General features: G+C 34.8%; 1 protein-coding gene across 2 annotated transcripts in view; it reads right to left on the bottom strand.

Annotated features, from left to right (window-relative positions):
* Nucleotides 1-15,300, bottom strand: part of LOC110809305 (protein SEMI-ROLLED LEAF 2) — a 33,996-nt gene extending 18,696 nt beyond the window's left edge. For both annotated transcript variants that reach the window (XM_088209116.1, XM_088209118.1), the window contains exons 1-7: nucleotides 15,143-15,300; nucleotides 14,851-15,026; nucleotides 13,769-13,843; nucleotides 1,577-1,692; nucleotides 1,026-1,140; nucleotides 709-837; nucleotides 27-74 (exon numbers count right to left, since the gene is read on the bottom strand). In XM_088209116.1, coding sequence (XP_088065242.1) covers nucleotides 27-74; nucleotides 709-837; nucleotides 1,026-1,140; nucleotides 1,577-1,692; nucleotides 13,769-13,843; nucleotides 14,851-14,985 — 618 coding nt within the window. In that variant the 5' untranslated portion in view covers nucleotides 14,986-15,026; nucleotides 15,143-15,300. The remainder of the gene's footprint in view (nucleotides 1-26; nucleotides 75-708; nucleotides 838-1,025; nucleotides 1,141-1,576; nucleotides 1,693-13,768; nucleotides 13,844-14,850; nucleotides 15,027-15,142) is intronic.
* Between the last annotated feature and the right edge of the window lie 3,625 nt (nucleotides 15,301-18,925).

Raw genomic sequence — 18,925 nt, 5'->3', positions numbered from 1 at the left:
ACTCACATTATCCTAAATCAACTCACATTATCAAATTCAGCTGAAATATGAGAGAACTCTCCCATGAACCAGACCTGTGAAAAGAGTAACTAGTTTAAAATCCAATAGATAAAATGATCACCTGTTAATTATTTTCTAGCAAGATGGATTATGCCACTATGAAGGAAAACTATAGTGAAACAAACTTGAGAATCAGGGAGAAATATAATCAGACATTAGTATTTATAGAAAAAGTACTCTGCAACAATGACTACCATAGAAATTTCTTTTTTAAATAAAATAACTACCATAGACATGAAATTATTATTATCCAAAACCCTCAAATCTCAGAATGTGGTCGGCAAAGAAATACTAGTCTTAAAAAATTATTCAGGAAAACAATCAATAGAATCCTTGCCGAGCTTAAAATAGATCTCTGACGTTATAAACTGAACAAACTCTTAACAAACCCAATTTGACATTTATTCCTGGTCAACAAGGCCACAGCATGAACTTAAAATTTAAGATTCTTTAGTCTCTAGACTCAGGTTAAGGAACTTAAAATGTATTCATGGTCACCTTTCCTCTAATGTCTTTTATATAAAACACTAAATTTCTTCTCTCTATCCCTCAGGTAAAATTTTGATACTGAAAGCTAGTAAAGGAAATAAGAGGCAACATAGTTTCAATTATCACTTCTCAGCATAAGAAGTCTGCAGGATGTAGTACCATTGAAGAAAGAGCTTGAAGGCCAGCAGAACGCAAATGGCATACCCTCTCTTCCTCTCCCATTTCTTGAGCTAAGGGGCAAAGTTTTGGAATCAAGCCATCTAAGTTAAACATATAAGTGCCATCTGTCTGCATAATTGGAAAAAGCATCAGCTAAGCCCAAGGATTTCAACTGAAAGAATCTCAATGAAAATTAATTCATATATAACGGGCTCTTGAAAACCTGAGAGCTCAACAGTAATTACTTGAAATCAAGGTTTTATTTAAATGAGATGATTTTGCAATCAAAAAAGCAATAACCCACTAACAACTCCCACCTGATTATTGACAAAATCAAACAGTGCTTGGCATCCTAACACGCAGATTTCATCATTTCCTGTCTGATCTAATAAAATGTGTACAATGCTAAGAAGGCTACTTGCAAACAATGGCCTGCAATAGAAAAAATGTGGAAAAAAAAAGTGGAAGAGATTAAGTAATAGACAATAGATATGAAGTTAAAGAATAAGCCATCAGAAACCACCCATATCAGTATTAGTTTATGCTAAGCTTTATTTACTGACAGAAATTTTTTATTTTCAGGAAATCTTCCACCCAGTGGATTTACAGGAGAGGCATTATAAATTTATCCAGCTCAATCACTGTATCTATCAACTATATGGAGACTTCTTCAGTAAACTAACTTCAATTTTTCTTTTTCAAGTTCTCTGAATTTCTTACCTCTTGTTCAGGAGTAACTAGTGAAGGAGAAATTATACACTGGGTTACATTTTTCTTATATCTAACCTCCTGAAGAGGGAAACATTATACACAGAATGCTAGCATGGCCTTTATTAAATCACACTCAACGTGAGAAAAGAGAACTTACATTTGCTCCTTACAAGAAACCAACAACTTTCTGTAGATACACATAACAACTTTTACAGAGTGAAACTGCTCATTTCTCAATTCCTTGTAACATCTTTGCTCAAGAGAAGTTGTGATCTGACAAAAATATTTGCACTTTATATCAATAACATAGGAAGTTCCATTTTAGAAGAAAAATAAATCTGGAATGAAGAGGAAAATTAACATTATCAGCATATGAGCTTAGTACAATAAGAAAATAACTTAGTTTCAAATCAAACCACAGGTATAATCAACCAGTACCAAAGATTACAGACAATATTAAATTAAATAAAAAAAAAATCTCTCTAAATTATGAACATTTGTGCTCTCTCTGAATCTGGAAAGAGGACCATGTCCCTCTAATCTTCTTTTCAAGGCCTTAAATTCACCTCAGTTGCAGACAAGGAAAACTTCATGTAGAGGTCAATGGGTTCATAGCAGAAAAATAACCAATCTTTCGCAAGAAACTGTATTAATTCCATTATCATTTTCTTGCCAAAAATATTTGTACAACAGACCATGAATTAAGAGATTCAATAATATAGTAAAATTTATATTTTTTTTCAAAAGTGTATCATCCCCATGTTGGAAGAGTAAGTATCAACCACTTGACTTGATTTATCTTTTTAAAAGAAAATCCTACATCAACTAACTACAGCTTAATCACAGCTTGGTTTGTCTATTAAGGTGGCACCTAACAGAAAAATCTCATACAGAAGACACCAAACTCATAATTTTTTTTGAAATCAAAAGCATAAAATTAAGTAAGAAAGCACTAAGGGGGTCACCTACGTATAAAGATATTTACAACGTAGTAACCATTTCAATGACGTTCCAAAAATAATCCATCCTATATACGTTATGTCCTAATATTAAACGAGCCAAAAAAATGAAATCATTTATCTCTAATTTTTGTCTACTCACCCTCTATACCATCAAAAATTCTACTATTACATCCTTTTCAAATGACCCAAAAAAAGGTCAACGGAATACTAATCTTTACAATTTTTTTTTTTACATAAACCATTCCAAACCCATAATTCCTCTCTCACTGACCCAATAATGACCCAATTAATGCCAAGAAGATTGCACACCATTGTCCACATTTCATAAGCCAACAGGCACCAAAGGAGAATATGGTTACAAGTCTCTGCAGCCCTTTTACATAAGCAGCACCCATTCACCATAGTTCTACCCCTTTTCATCAGTTTATCTATTGTCAGAACACATTCCCTACCCACTTTCCAAGCAAAAAAACACAATTCTTGGATAAGTTTGAGTTTTCCAAATCCAACTAACAGGAAAGTAATCATCTTTATTCCCCAAATTGCCAACTAGAAAATGGTAGTAAGATTTGACAGAGAATTTCCCATTATTCCGAATCCTCAAGATCATGTTATCCCCTCACCACTGATCTGACCGAAGATAGGAGCTGCAATTAGGCTTCATACTCCTCCACCTCCCAATCATTGAGGTTTCTATTCACAATTACATTCCACCCCTTACCACCAGTCCCAACACAATAAGTTTCATCAACCCTGATGTGTTTGGCCTGAGCAATAGCATAAATCTGCGGATACACATTCTTGAGCCTACCCCTTCCCGTCCACTCATCCTCTCAAAGAAGAACTTTATTCCCCCTCCCCACTTTCCAAGTGATGCATTCTTTAAATTTCTGAAGAGACCCAAACCAATCATCTTCCACAAGCCTCTACCATGAGGTACAGCCACCTCACTACCCCTCTCATCCCCCATTAAACAACCCCAACGAGTATCAATAATTTTTTCCCACATCCTGTCATCTTCCCTAAAGTATCTCCAAAGCAATTTTTCTTGCAAAGCAGTATTCATTTTAATGAGAGACCGAATATCCAAAACCCCAAGATTCGCAGCAAGTTTCACATCTTCCCATTTTACCAGATGAGATCTTCTTTTCCCTTCTTCATCCCCCCAGATAAATCGGCACTGGATAGCCGAACTCGTAATCCTACCCTCAAATTTTAAAAGCCTTCTGTCAGCACCACTTGCTGTCCTCCTCCTCCGTCTGGCATCTTTCCGCCATCCTCCTCCATGCATGATGTCTTCTGCTTCCAGCTTTCTACTCATCAGCCAAAATCTGTCAGCTTTCTTCTGCTTCTTCAGCCGATTTTGGCATCAGCTCCATGTCACCTTAAGGTAGGCCACTGCACCTTCTCCCCTGCTCTGCATACTCCATCGAGGTACGTGTCTTTTCTCTCACCATTTGCTTCTAAAAATGGTTTATTACCCACTAGAAATGTTTTTGGTTACTGTGGTATTGGTTCACAAATTCAGTCACAAAAAAGTTAATGCAGCAATGATGATAAACACCAAAAGAGATTTGGGTTTGAAGTAATTTCCAAAATTTTTAAAAAAGAGGAGACTAAAAAATGGATTTTTTCACCAAGAAAACTGTGTAAAAGCATGGTATATTTATTAGATAATGGATTTTTTAAAACAATAATTGTAACGACCCCGAAAATGTTAAAATGGAGTGAGTATTTAAACACATAAAATGCGGAAGCGAGATCAAAATTTCAGTTAACATCCCTTACACGAAAACCAAAAACGTACTTAAAATATAAAAGATTAAACTAACTAAAAGAGAAACTCGAAAATAAAACTATGAGTATGACTACAGAGTCTCTAGGCATCCCCTTCGTCGTCCTCCTGCGGAACGGGCTCGGGAACCATGTCTTCCTGATCTGAAATGGTTAAATAAGGAGTGAGCTACACTAGCCCAGTAAGAACATCACGATATCTCACCGTCTCGGAGGTAAAGGTGGGTAGAAAAACACAAAAGACCAATGGAGTATGATTTACAACAAATCCTTTTATTTATGATAAAACCTTTACCATCCACTTACCTCGGTGGAATTCATGAAACAATATAAGAAAAACAATAACATTATCACAATCATGGAATAATATAAGCTGTAAAACATAGCACTTATCACGCTTTTTGTAATTCAATCATTATACAACATATCATTTTCTCATTTACCAGCCTACTAGTATCCATGGGGGTCCATAGGGGTCCCGCTACCCGTTAACCTTTAACATTCATAATCAGTTTCCAGGGCCGTCCCCATACCCCGTCCGGTATGGGCGCCAAAACCATAAACCTCAATACCCCGTCCGGTATGAGGGTGAAACGGGCCGTCCCCATACCCCGTCCGGTATGGGCGCCAAAACCATAAACCTCAATACCCCGTCCGGTATGAGGGTGAAACGGGCCGTCCCCATACCCCGTCCGGTATGGGCGCCAAAACCATAAACCTCAATACCCCGTCCGATATGAGGGTGAAACGGGCCGTCCCCATACCCCGTCCGATATGGGCGCCAAAACCATAAACCTCAATACCCCGTCCGGTATGAGGGTGAAACGGGCCGTCCCCATACCCCTTCCGGTATGGGCGCCAAAACACATAAGATCTCCATACCCCGTCCGGCATGTGAGACCACAATCCCGGTAGGGTTCCCTACGGACCCGGTCCGTCCACCATCTCCCAGGATATCTAGTCAGGCTGACCCCATCATACAATTATCAGTCTACACAATCTTTCATTTTCCTCTTCCTCAGTAAGCATTATCAATTCACATTTTAAACAAGCAAATCGTAATTCATGCCAAACAAACAACATACAGTATCAGTTTTTCAGTCATTCAACCCATAATTAATAAAAACGTAGTATATGCACACAAATCTGTAAAATGAACACATCAAACCTCATTTTGCATTTAAAGCTGTAAACAGGCCAAATAACAGTAAATCACCAATCACACCAGACTCGGGCTCCATTAGCCACCTTAAACAATTTCACACATTCGTTAATTCAAGAAATACCGTTTTATCATTTTGAACTTTAATACCGTGATAGGAAATAGGGTGAGGGGTCCTTACTTGTTTTCGGGATCCGAATACGATTCACAGTGCGCCTACAGGCCGTCCCTATTTTTCCCTGAATTTTTCCCGGGGAACTGAAACACACTAACAGTACCTGCACGTGTTCCAAAAAATCTCAAATTAGGCTCAGGGCCCCTTTTTGGCCAATATCGCAACTCCGGCACGGCGGCTCCGCCGTGCTCCGGCGACGGCGCCGCCGCTTGCGGCGGCGATTCGCCTCGGGTTGGCTATTTTCGGCCGTTTCTGGCCGAATTCGGCCACACTCGCATCGATCCCTGCGAGAAAACAACCCTAGGGCCCTCGGGGGGCCAAAAAATCACGGAGAAGCGGAGCTTACCGGCGGCGGCGCTCTCGGGTGCGGCGGCTCTCCGGCGAGGTTCGGGGTTTGGTGATTCGGCTCCGATCAACCTGTAGAGAAAAGAATGGTGATCACGGTGATATCAAAATTGCATCAAACGGAGGCCGGGAAGGGCCTCTTCGGAGGCAAAAACCGAGAGGGGGCGCGGCGGCGCCGCTGGTCTTCGGCCGCGTATTCCGGCCGTTTGGCCGGGATTTTGGCTTCGATTTGGCTACAGGAGGAATCAGCGTGGAAAACAAGTCGGGAGTATGAAATTTACCTCGATCGGCGGTCGGAAGTTCCTCCGGTGCGGCGGCGGGTGGCGGCGGTCGGCCTCTGGTTCGTCTTCTCCGGCGAGCGGCAGGCGGCTAGGGTTTGTGGTCTGGTGTGGGGGTTCTATTTATAACCCCTTACCTTTTGATCTCAGCCGTCCATTTCGTTTTAATCTGAGCTGTTCGTTTTTTATTGAATCTGGGCCGTCCGTGCGATTGCATCTGGGCCGTCCGATCGCGCGATTGATCTGGGCCGTCCGATCGCACCCACGCGGATCGCCAACGTGGCCTCTTTTCGAAGCGACGTGGTCTTGCCACGTGGCAGGCCCCGGTTGGCCGGGACTGCTGACCGGGCCTGCTGACGTGGCTTTTTTTTTTTTCTCCTTCTCGATCCGGGCGCTACAATAATAATCAAGAAGACTAAAGCAGGTGAAAGAAGAAAAATTAAGGGTTCCCCATGGCCATGGCCATGTGGCATGGTATATACATTGGACAATCTTATTATGGTCTGTAAAGTATACATATGTGGGTGCGTGTGTATAAAGGAACTAGATCCATGGATTTGTGTCAGTTTCAGTTTGCCTCGAGTCTCGAATCAGACTGACCTGGATACTTTTGGTCTAGTAGAGTCTAGAAATTTTTGCTACCTTTTTTGTGGTCCAATCCAAAACGGTCCAGTTCAGTCTAGTTCCGCACTGTTACTCATCCCTACATCTCACTAAATAGTCCCTAATACGCACTTGAATTAAACCAAAGGAAATTCCTCACCATCCTCTCAATATTCTCCTTACTGACTTAGGAGCTTTGAATAAGAGATAAAATAGTGGACAGCACCAAAAAGACACAACTAATAAAAGTGACCCTGCCTCCAAGAAAAAAAGACTACCTTTCCAACACTCTAGAAACTTAGATATCTTTCGCACTGGTGAATCCCAAAAGGAAGCCATCTGAGGGTGAGTCCCAAAGGAATTCCATATAGGTGACATCCTACTTCTAAAACATCACACCCATTGACTCTACCAGCTTGTAACCACTTGGTCCTCAACATTTATCCTTTCAAATATGTGCAAAATTATAAACATTTGAAAACTTAACACTATCATGAGAAAGAAAAACGATTGTATCTTCAATAAATTGAAGGTGAGAAACCACCACCTTATCATGCCCCAACCAAATACCCACAATTACATCTCTCTTCATGCTACAAGATACTTTTTCTTTTGAAATAAAAAGTGTGGTACGTATCACTAATTTCAAGCATCAAAGGAGTGTCAAACCATGTACAGAAACATTTACGTATCAACTAACATGTCAATAAGGTTCCCAAAATCCTCCATAGAATACAGAGAACGATCCAAAACCAAAAAACCCAAGGTCCGGAACCATCTATCTCTACCTTATTTTCATGCCATAAGATAACATACAACTCAGCACATCAACCACCATGGTGAATGAAAAGAGGAGAGAGAGTCACCCTGTGCCTACTCCCGATACCAAGGCCTAGGCTTCCTATTCACCAAAACAATGTAGGACATGAAGACACCTAGAAATCCAACTCCTCCACCTCATGCCAAAACCTTTTCTTTCCTTAACCTTGTCCAAACTTAAAACACAATTCGAAGACCAAACTCTTGATCCTCAAACTCCAAGACTACTCCACCACTTCATTAGCAATGAAAAAAGCACAAAGAATTTGTCTGCTCTCCCAAAAAAAGCAATGATCTTATAAAAACTAATGATTCGGCTAATAGGACAACGATCAAAAACCTTAATGAAGGGACATTCTTGAGAAAGAAAGTGAAAAAGATATAGTTCATGCTAATACCAACTACTTCATCTAAGTAGAACTCCTCAACAACCTTAAGAATTTCACCTTTAAACACTTTCTAACAGTTGTGGAAGAAACTCATAGTAAAACCATCCATCCCAAGAGCCTTTATATCTTTTTTTTTTTTATAAAAGATCATTGTCTATTCTCTTTATATTGATAGTTGCCGACTTTTATATAGCCCTTAGTTACAACTAATAAGTCAAAAGAAATCAAAAGCTTCTTCAAATTAAAATCTGCCCTAACCTACTTTTTAAATAATTAAATCTACCGAAATATGCTAAACAAAGTAAAGATAATAAATAATAATAATAATAATAATTTTAAAAAGTTGCTAGCAAGAAAATTTGTACCAAATTAGTATCTTCTTATTTCACATCAATTGAGGTTGTACAAATAGATTGGAAACTAATTTGTCCTTACAAAATTTAGAATAGATAGATAAGAAACAAAAGAATAAAAGTAGACTAGAGAAAATTAAAGCTAAGCTAAAAAAATATAGAGAGAAATTGACTAAGTGAGATGAGATAGGTTAAACAAAATAATGACAAGAACAACGAACACAAACAATAACATGGAATAAACCAAAAAAGGAAATTCTTAACATTTTTTTGCCTATTTTATTTATTTTGTGTTAGAATATTATAGAATATTCCATTTACATAATATAATGATTATCTTTCTAAATATGTTGGCGTAATAAATAGGGAATTTTATGTTGGTTACCATATCTGAATCCATCTACATGTATATATGTCCCTATTCTCATTTTAATAAAAGATATGTAAATATTCAGTATTTTTCTTTCCCTATCCTTTTGCATGCCATCAGAGGTAGGGTTAGGGTTAGGATTTTAGGGCTCATATCAAATACAAGTTGAACAACCCATTTTCGGTCCCGAAGGAAGTCGACCGCCATCCTGCGACTAGTTCAGAGCGTGACTGGCACAATGGTGCACGCAGAAGAGGCGGAGGAAGCCTTTCTCTCTCAGTTTTGGGTCTGCAAAAGACGGCTGAAGCGTGTTGGGCCGTTTCGTGTGCGTGTCGTGTTCAGCCCAAAGTCGGAACCTGAAGAGAAGCTCAGTCGGCCTGGTCTGAGCAAGAAACCAGAAGACTGGAGCAGAGAAAGCAACGGCGGACCAGATCGCGCGACAACAAGCTTTTTTCGGTCTTCTGAGGAGATTTTGTAAACACCATTCTGGATTCAAGTATGCATTTGGGTTCTGTGGTGATTTCCAATAGAAACAAGATATTTTGGTGATTTTCAGTGGCGGCGCGTAAACTTCGACGGTGTCGTGTGCGGCGGCGCGTAGACTCTGGTGGTTGGCAGTGAGGTCCCCGTAGGATTGTTGACAGGCGTTTGTGAAGAGGTACTCTATTTTCTCAGATTTTCTGGTGTATTTGTAGCGGTTTTTGGGTATTCCTATCTGTTGTGTTTTGGGTATTTTAAGTGACATTTTTCATAATTTCTGAATTAATGAATGATAATATTGTCTGTTATTACTACCATTAACAAGAACATATAAAGCGATATTGTAAAAAATTGCATAATCGTAATTGGATGACACAGATCGCTAATATTGTTATTGTTATTGCTAGCTCATCTTCTGAGAGAACTGTTATGATTTCAGCTGACAAGTATGCTAAATCTACTCAGTATCAGGAATTTTTGAATAAATTTTCTACTCTTGTTGAATCAGAAAAAAAATGATTTATCTTCTTCTCGAACAGATGGGTGATTGATTCTGATGTTACAGATCACATGACAGGTAATCCTAAAATTTTTTCTAGTTTTCAACCACACAAGGCATCTTTTCCTGCAACTATTGTTGATGAGTTGACCTATAACATTGTGAGATCAGGGACTACGAAAGCAACATCATCTATTACTCTGTCATCAGTGCTAAGTCTACCTAAACTTGTCTTCAATCTAATTTCTGTAAATAAATTTTTTAAAGATTTGAATTGTTATATTACGTTTTTTTCTGATTATTGTATTTTTCATGATCTTATGACAAAGCAGATTATTGGAAAAGTAAATGTATCAGATGGTCTTTACATTCTTGATACTTGGGTATCTCGATCGGTTGCCTGTTCTAGTGTTATCTCTCCATTTGAAGCACATTATCAATTGGGACATCCTTCTCTATTTGTGTTGAAAATGTTATGTCTTCAGTTTCATGATGTACCCTCATCGGATTATGAATCATATCGGTTTGCAAACATCACAGAAGTCCGTTAAGTCCAATGGTCAATAGACGAGTTGAGTTTGCTTTTGAGTTAGTTCACTCTGATGTTTGGGGTTCATATCCTGTTTTGTCCAAAATTAGATTTAATTATTTCGTTAATTTTGTAAATGATTTCCCTCGAATGACGTGAATATATTTTATGAAGAATCACTCTGAAGTATTCTCTCACTTTTATGCCTTTTGCGTTGAACTCAAAACACAATTCAATGTTTCTGTACATGTATTGAGAAGTAATAATGTAAAGAAATATATGTCAAACTTATTTCATAACTATATGATTCAAAAGGAGATCATTCACCAATTTTCGTGTGTGGATACACCATCTCAAAATGGAGTTGCTAAGAGAAAAAACATGCATTTACTTGAAACAGCTCGAGCCCTCTTGTTTCAAATGCAAGTCCCCAAGCAGTTCTGAACTGATGCTGTTTCCACAGCATGTTTCTTAATTAATCGTATGTCATCTACAGTTTTTGATGGAAATACTCCTTACAGTTTTCTTTTTCCAAACAACTTCTTGTTTCCGGTGCAATCTAATATTGTAACACCTGTTGTGTTTCAGATATGCGACCTACTACGGCAAAATTAGACTCGAAAGCCTTGAAATGTGTATTTTTGAGATATTATCGCCTTCATAAAGGATATCAGTGCCACTCTCCATATCTCAATAAATATTTGGCATCAACTGATGCGATCTTCTCAGAGAATACGTCGTTTTTCTCCTCATTGTCTAAATCTACAAGTTAGGGGACGAACGATAAGTGACTCATCTATAATTTCATATCAGATGCCTCTACTGAGCAAATAGATAATGGTACTTCTCCAGATAATGTGTATTCATCTCTACTTAAGCAAGTTGATGATAGTGTTAGTATGTCTCTAACTCAAGTACCACCACCAATTGTTCATATTTATTTTACAAGACAACAGATTAATAATACATGTTTTGCACCAAATCCTTCTTCATCTGATTATGCCTCAAAGGATCTTGATCTGTCCATTGGTCTTCGTAAAGGTAAACGTCAATGCACCACTCCTTAACTGTCTTGAATATAGAAATTGAATCCATACAAGAAATTAAAACATTTATCTTCTTAAGCATAACATTACACCAACCAGGGTAAACTATTTTGATGAAGGTTGTATGGTACAAATGGGTATTTGCTGACAAAGTGAATCCCAATGACTCTGTGGCGAAACTTAAAGTTCGACTGGTAGCGAAAGATTATACTCAAACTTATAGGGTGAACTATTTTGATACATTCTCTCCAGTGGCCAAACTTACCTTTGTCCGTTTATTCATATCTATTGCAGCCTCCCGAGATTGGCCCTTACACCAACTGGACATTAATAATGCATTTCGTCATAGTGATCTCTTAGAAAAAGTGTATATGGAGCAACCTCCTGGATTTGTTGCTCAAGAAGAGTACGGAAAAGTCTATCATTTAAAAAAATCTTTGTATAGTCTAAAACAAAGTTCTCGTGCATGATTTGGTAAGTTTAGTGAGGTAATCTGTGAGTTTGGATTGAAAAAGAGCAAGTGTGATCATTCAGGATTCTATAGACAATCAACAACTGATATTATACTTCTTGTTGTTTATATTGATGATATTATGATTACAGGAAATGACCATGCATGAATATCCTCTCTCAAGTCATTCTTGCATACCAAGTTTAATACCAAAGACTTTGCACAGTTAAAATACTTCTTGATGGTGGAAGCAACAAAAAGTAAGGAAGGGATTCTGTTATCTCAGAGAAAGTATGTACTTGATCTACTGGCAGAAACAGAAAAGCTGGGAGGTAAGCTATGCAATACACCAATAGTACCAAAGGTACATCTTATAAAAGATGATGGTGATCCCCTTAATGATCTAGAAAAATACAGGCAATTAATTGAGAAATTGAATTATCTCACTGTGACTCATCCAGATATTGTATACCCTGTCAGTATTGTTATTCAGTTTATGTCTGCACCTATAGTCAAACATTGGGAGGTTCTGTAACAGATTTTGTGTTACTTAAAATGTGCTCCGGAACTTGCATAGTATTTAGAAATCATACACATACTCACATTGAATGTTTTACAGATGCTGATTGGGCTGAATCTAATATTGATAAAAGGTCTACTATGGGTTATTGTGTTTTTATTGGTAGAAATCTCGTATCATGGAAAAGTAAAAAGCAAACAGTTGTATCTCGCTCAAGCACAAAGTCTGAATATAGAGTTGTGCCTCAGTCTACATACAAAATCCTATGGATACATCATCTTTTAGATGAAGTAGGTTTAAAACCCACATATTCAGCGAAACTCTGGTGTGTTAATCAGGCTACCCTTCATATTGTCTTGAATTCTGTGTATCATAAAAGAACCAAACATATCGAAGTTGATTGTCATTTCATCCGAAAAAATATTCAGAAAAATTTTATATCTACTGGTTATGTGAAGACATGAGAACAATTTGGTAATATATTCACAAATCCTTTAAATGAAGTACGGATTGAGTATTTTCGGAACAAACTGGACATAATTAATATCTATGCTCCAGTTAGATGGAGAGTGTTAAAATATTATAAAATATTCTATTTACATAATAGTATAATTATCTTTTTAAATATATTAGCGTAAGTAATAAGGTGTTTTATATTGGTTACCATATCTGAATCCATTACATATATATATATATCTCCTTATTCTCATTTTAATAAAAGATATATAAATATTCAGTATTTTTCTTTCCATATCCTTTTACATTTTAGAACTTTTCAAAAGTTTGAAATGTGTAGACATTGATATCATAAGTGCTAAAGTCCCAGTTCTCTCTTTTTTATTTTCACATCAATGGTGGGTGAACATTAGCTCCTGACCGTCCTCTGTTGGTCAAAGCAAAATATTGCCCTTTTTCCCATGATAGTTTATCTTGCAAGGAGATTTTTGACCATAGAAAGGAAATCATATGACGTTGTGTTGGGTGGAAGAAAGCTAAAAGTGTCAGCTTAAGTGAGAAAAACACAGAAGCTTCAGATCAATGATTGTGTTTTTAGGAGAGAAGGTTGAGTTGTTGATCATAACTTTTCTACAGTTCTTTCAGGAAAGTGGCACATGTTCATCCATGACAGTCAAGTTTGGTTGCACACAAAGATTTTGAGAGTAGAATCGGCACTACCAGTGGCCATTTTGGACAATGTTCTTGATTTGGGGAATATTTGGATGGATTTGATCCTAATGAGCACAGGACAACAAGTGAAGGATGAGAATAGCCACTGGGTACTGCAAATTTTGCAGAAAATTTAGAGACAGAGGGACCAGACATAAATTATGAGCTAGCAGTGTGTGAGGAAGACAAGGAGGAGGTGGCCAGGTGTGAAGAGTCAAGTTGGGTGCGAAACAACATCAAAAGCTTAGCCAATCCCTGAACTTTTGGCCAATGTTATATTTCACCGTAACACATACTAAAAAAGAAATTTTGCAAGCATGCAAACATAACAAGCTGAGTGGAGAAAATGTAGCAAATTTGGAACATGACAACAAAACATAAGTACACAAACAAACATTAAATTGTACCTTGGGAATTCGAAGAGGATTTCTAGAAGCATATTCACATAGTTTACCAATTTTTCGATCATTTGGTTCCTCCTCCTGGAGATAGAGAGATTTAAATATTAGAACTACTAAAGGTACGAAAACTCTAGAAGTAATTCAAAAAAATCCATCATGCATGATTTCTTCCACAATGAAAATATGAGTTACATCTCCAAAATAAATTTATTTGCATGAGCGACTTATTTGAAGAATGAGGTGATAAATTTTATTTCAGAGAGAAATTTAGACAAAAAGAGTAAAAGCTACCAAGTTTAAGAACATAGAAACTCTGAAGTGCAATTCCACTTCAAACATTAAAATATCTACAATAATTTTCATTCTTGAGGACTCCTTACATCTTGGGATATAGTCCGCGACAAACAATACACAACAGATAAAATGAACATTTGATCCACAAACACTCCTTGAAAATAAACCCTGAAAATTCAGTGAAAGTAAATAGCCAAAGCCCAATGAAAAGAGAAATTCCCACACAACCAAGCCCCTCCAAGAGTAATCATCTTTGCATTTTTTTTTTTCAAAGAAAAAAACCACAAACTTTTCAGATAACTAAAAAGCCAATGAACCCCAATAAAGCTGGCAACATAAACAGAACAAAATTTCCTCTTTCTTTGGTTCCTTTCTTTGCCCAAATTTATTGAGTAGCAAAACAACCCATAAACAAAGGATAAATCGATCATGCCCTCTTAACCATCAAGTGATAAAATCTAAAAATTAATTATATAATTGCTTATTTTTGAACTGTTAAAATTTCTTTTATTATAATCTAACACGGTTGAAAATAGAGCAGCTACGCCTCTGAGACATGTCTATAGAACCCATAAACAAAAACACAATTTAGAATTAAAGCAATTAGAAAAAACCACAATCACAACTATCCATTATTTATTATCAACACAAACTCTCCTCACATCAATTTCAGTCTTCTCTTTTCCCAATATTTATGCGGCTACCAAACAGACACTGAATAACAATTACCAGCAGAAAAAGAAAATCAAATCAAATGGGGGGGAAATTAAAAAAGAAAAAGAAAATCAACTAACCGCGGAGCGAGGAAATATATCAGCAAGCAACTTCTTATATCTTTTCACAGGTTGCCTTGATCTAGTACGCAATGCAGGGCAAAAGAAACACAAACTCTCACACATTGGATACACACTCCTCGACACCACCCCCATGTTCTTCAATCTCTGTATACACCTTCTCCCTCTCTATATACCTGCAAAGCCATATCAACATGTAGAATAATTGTCAGATAAAATGGAGAAATTAAGAAATGTAAAGGAGATAGACAATGTGATTGGAATGAAGAGAGAGAGAGAGAGAGAGAATTGCCTCGCGATTTGTGGGGGTGTTGCAGAGGGGTGGAGGAGATGAACGGCAATAAGAGTGCAGGAGAAGAGAGACGCGAATAGAAATTGAAATTTGAATCGCTCTCTCTCTCTCTCTCTCGCTGTCTGCTGCCATTGTTGGAAGGTATTTATAGTGTTCGAATGAGATTTGGTTTTGCAGAGCTAAAAATAGGGAGGAGAGTGGGTGGGACCATAATATTTGGATTCATAATATTTTATAGAGAAAGGTAATTATTAACCATTTAGTTAAAAATTTCAAAGAATAATTAAGACTTCATCACATATATTTTAACAAAATGATCATGGTGGACAAATTATAAAATAAAATTTAATACGTAAATGTTATGTTAATAATATTTTTAAAACTTGATGTTTATATAGATAATTATTCGTTACGTGGGCATTTGTTGAATAGTATTAAAGAAGCCTTTAGTGATAAGGATTTATATGGATAAAATTTAAAATTTCAATTTATATTTGAATTAAAAAATAGTATAACATCCAATTTTTTAACACTTTTAAATAGTATATATAATTTTTAATATATTGTCCCTTGAATAGATCTATCATTTACCATTACATAAAAGAATGTTTGTAAAAAATATAAGAAAAAGTGCATCCTAACACCTTAATTAATTAACTTAATTATTTTATTAAAAATCTTTATATTATCTAAATTTTAAAAAATTAAGGATCAATTCAATAAACTTCTCTTATCATATGATAATTAATATAGATGATACAACAAATTTCTACATACTATTTTAATTAATAAAAATAGTAAGTTATTTATTTCAACTATAATAATATTTTAATTAATAAAATAATAAATTATTCACTTATACTTTAAATATGAAATTTCAAAATTAAAAATATTTTTTAGAGAAAACACACAAAAAATTAATGATTATATGTACATTTTCATTGATTAATATATTTTAAAATCATATATTATCTTAATTTTATTAGTCATTTAACTGTTTTTTTTAATTTATAATATAACTATTAAATTTTTGATAAATAAATCAATCCAAACTTAAAAACTGATATTAATATGTATAGATCGATCATAAGTTGGAAAACTATTTTTTCCATTAACGCATAGATCATTTGAAAAAAAAAACAAACTAGTTTATTTTTTGACAATGGGAACATCACGTGTTCTCTACCAACCTTAAGATAATTTACTTGACGTTGAAGTACCAAACGACTCACAATAAAACTCATCGACAGATTAAGTACGACAACTTGAATAGATTTTTGTGGGTAAGTTGGCATACTCCTCATGAGAAATTATACAGGCTCAAAATTGATGACTTTACTCGAGACAACACTAGTAATCTAATTGATAGAGGTCTCATTAGAAGCAATTAAGGCCAATAAATTATGAACTTTACGAGTAAATAGGATATTATTAATATTTTTTAGAGAAAACACACAAAAAATAAGATTATAAATTTAGATCTTTCAAATAAATTTGATCTATTTAAGAATTCATGAACCTTAATTAAAATATGACTATTAATAATCGTGACGGTGAGATATCGTGATGTTCTTACTGGGCTAGTGTAGCTCACTCCTTATTTAACCATTTCAGATCAGGAAGACATGGTTCCCGAGCCTGTTCCGCAGGAGGACGACGAAGGGGATGCCTAGAGACTCTGTAGTCATACTCATAGTTTTATTTTCGAGTTTCTCTCTTAGTTAGTTTAATCTTTTGTATTTTAAGTACGTTTTTAGTTTTTTTTCGTGTAAGGGATGTTAACTGAAATTTTGATCTCGCTTCCGCATTTGATATATTTAAATACTCATTTCATTTTAATATTTCCGGGGCCGTTACAAATTTTATTAGTCATTTAACTGTTTTTTTTTTAATTTATAATATAACTATTAAATTTTTGATAAATAAATCAATCCAAACTTAAAAACTGATATTAATATGTATAGATCGATCATAAGTTGGAAAACTATTTTTTCCATTAACGCATAGATCATTTGAAAAAAAAACAAACTAGTTTATTTTTTGACAATGGGAACATCACGTGTTCTCTACCAACCTTAAGATAATTTACTTGACGTTGGAGTACCAAACGACTCACAATAAAACTCATCGACAGATTAAGTACGACAATTTGAATAGATTTTTGTGGGTAAGTTGGCATACTCCTCATGAGAAATTATACAGGCTCAAAATTGATGACTTTACTCGAGACGACACTAGTAATCTAATTGATAGAGGTCTCATTAGAAGCAATTAAGGCCAATAAATTGTGAACTTTACGAGTAAATAGGATATTATTAATAGTCATATTTTAATTAAGGTTCATGAATTCTTAAATAGATCAAATTTATTTGAAAGATCTAAATTTATAATCTTATTTTTTGTGTGTTTTCTCTAAAAAATATTAATAATATCCTATTTACTCGTAAAGTTCATAATTTATTGGCCTTAATTGCTTCTAATGAGACCTCTATCAATTAGATTACTAGTGTCGTCTCGAGTAAAGTCATCAATTTTGAGCCTGTATAATTTCTCATGAGGAGTATGCCAACTTACCCACAAAAATCTATTCAAGTTGTCGTACTTAATCTGTCGATGAGTTTTATTGTGAGTCGTTTGGTACTTCAACGTCAAGTAAATTATCTTAAGGTTGGTAGAGAACACGTGATGTTCCCATTGTCAAAAAATAAACTAGTTTGTTTTTTTTTTCAAATGATCTATGCGTTAATGGAAAAAATAGTTTTCCAACTTATGATCGATCTATACATATTAATATCAGTTTTTAAGTTTGGATTGATTTATTTATCAAAAATTTAATAGTTATATTATAAATTAAAAAAAAACAGTTAAATGACTAATAAAATTAAGATAATATATGATTTTAAAATATATTAATCAATGAAAATGTACATATAATCATTAATTTTTTGTGTGTTTTCTCTAAAAAATATTTTTAATTTTGAAATTTCATATTTAAAGTATAAGTGAATAATTTATTATTTTATTAATTAAAATATTATTATAGTTGAAATAAATAACTTACTATTTTTATTAATTAAAATAGTATGTAGAAATTTGTTGTATCATCTATATTAATTATCATATGATAAGAGAAGTTTATTGAATTGATCCTTAATTTTTTAAAATTTAGATAATATAAAGATTTTTAATAAAATAATTAAGTTAATTAATTAAGGTGTTAGGATGCACTTTTTCTTATATTTTTCACAAACATTCTTTTATGTAATGGTAAATGATAGATCTATTCAAGGGACAATATATTAAAAATTATATATACTATTTAAAAATGTTAAAAAATTGGATGTTATACTATTTTTTAATTCAAATATAAATTGAAATTTTAAATTTTATCCATATAAATCCTTATCACTAAAGGCTTCTTTAATACTATTCAACAAATGCCCACGTAACGAATAATTATCTATATAAACATCAAGTTTTAAAAATATTATTAACATAACATTTACGTGTTAAATTTTATTTTATAATTTGTCCACCATGATCATTTTGTTAAAATATATGTGATGAAGTCTTAATTATTCTTTGACATTTTTAACTAAATGGTTAATAATTACCTTTCTCTATAAAATATTATGAATCCAAATCGGATTGTGTTATTGAATACTTTTATTAAAAGTATATATGATAATTACTGTATATATATCACTTAATGAATTAAGTATTTCATTTAAGACATTATATATATATATATATATTTGGTAATCTTGATGATCCCACTTAATT

This window comes from Carica papaya, chromosome 8, assembly GCF_054855325.1.
Source record: "Carica papaya isolate Zhongbai chromosome 8, ASM5485532v1, whole genome shotgun sequence".
Taxonomy (NCBI): domain Eukaryota; kingdom Viridiplantae; phylum Streptophyta; class Magnoliopsida; order Brassicales; family Caricaceae; genus Carica; species Carica papaya.
This window is presented reverse-complemented; position numbering and strand designations above follow the sequence as displayed.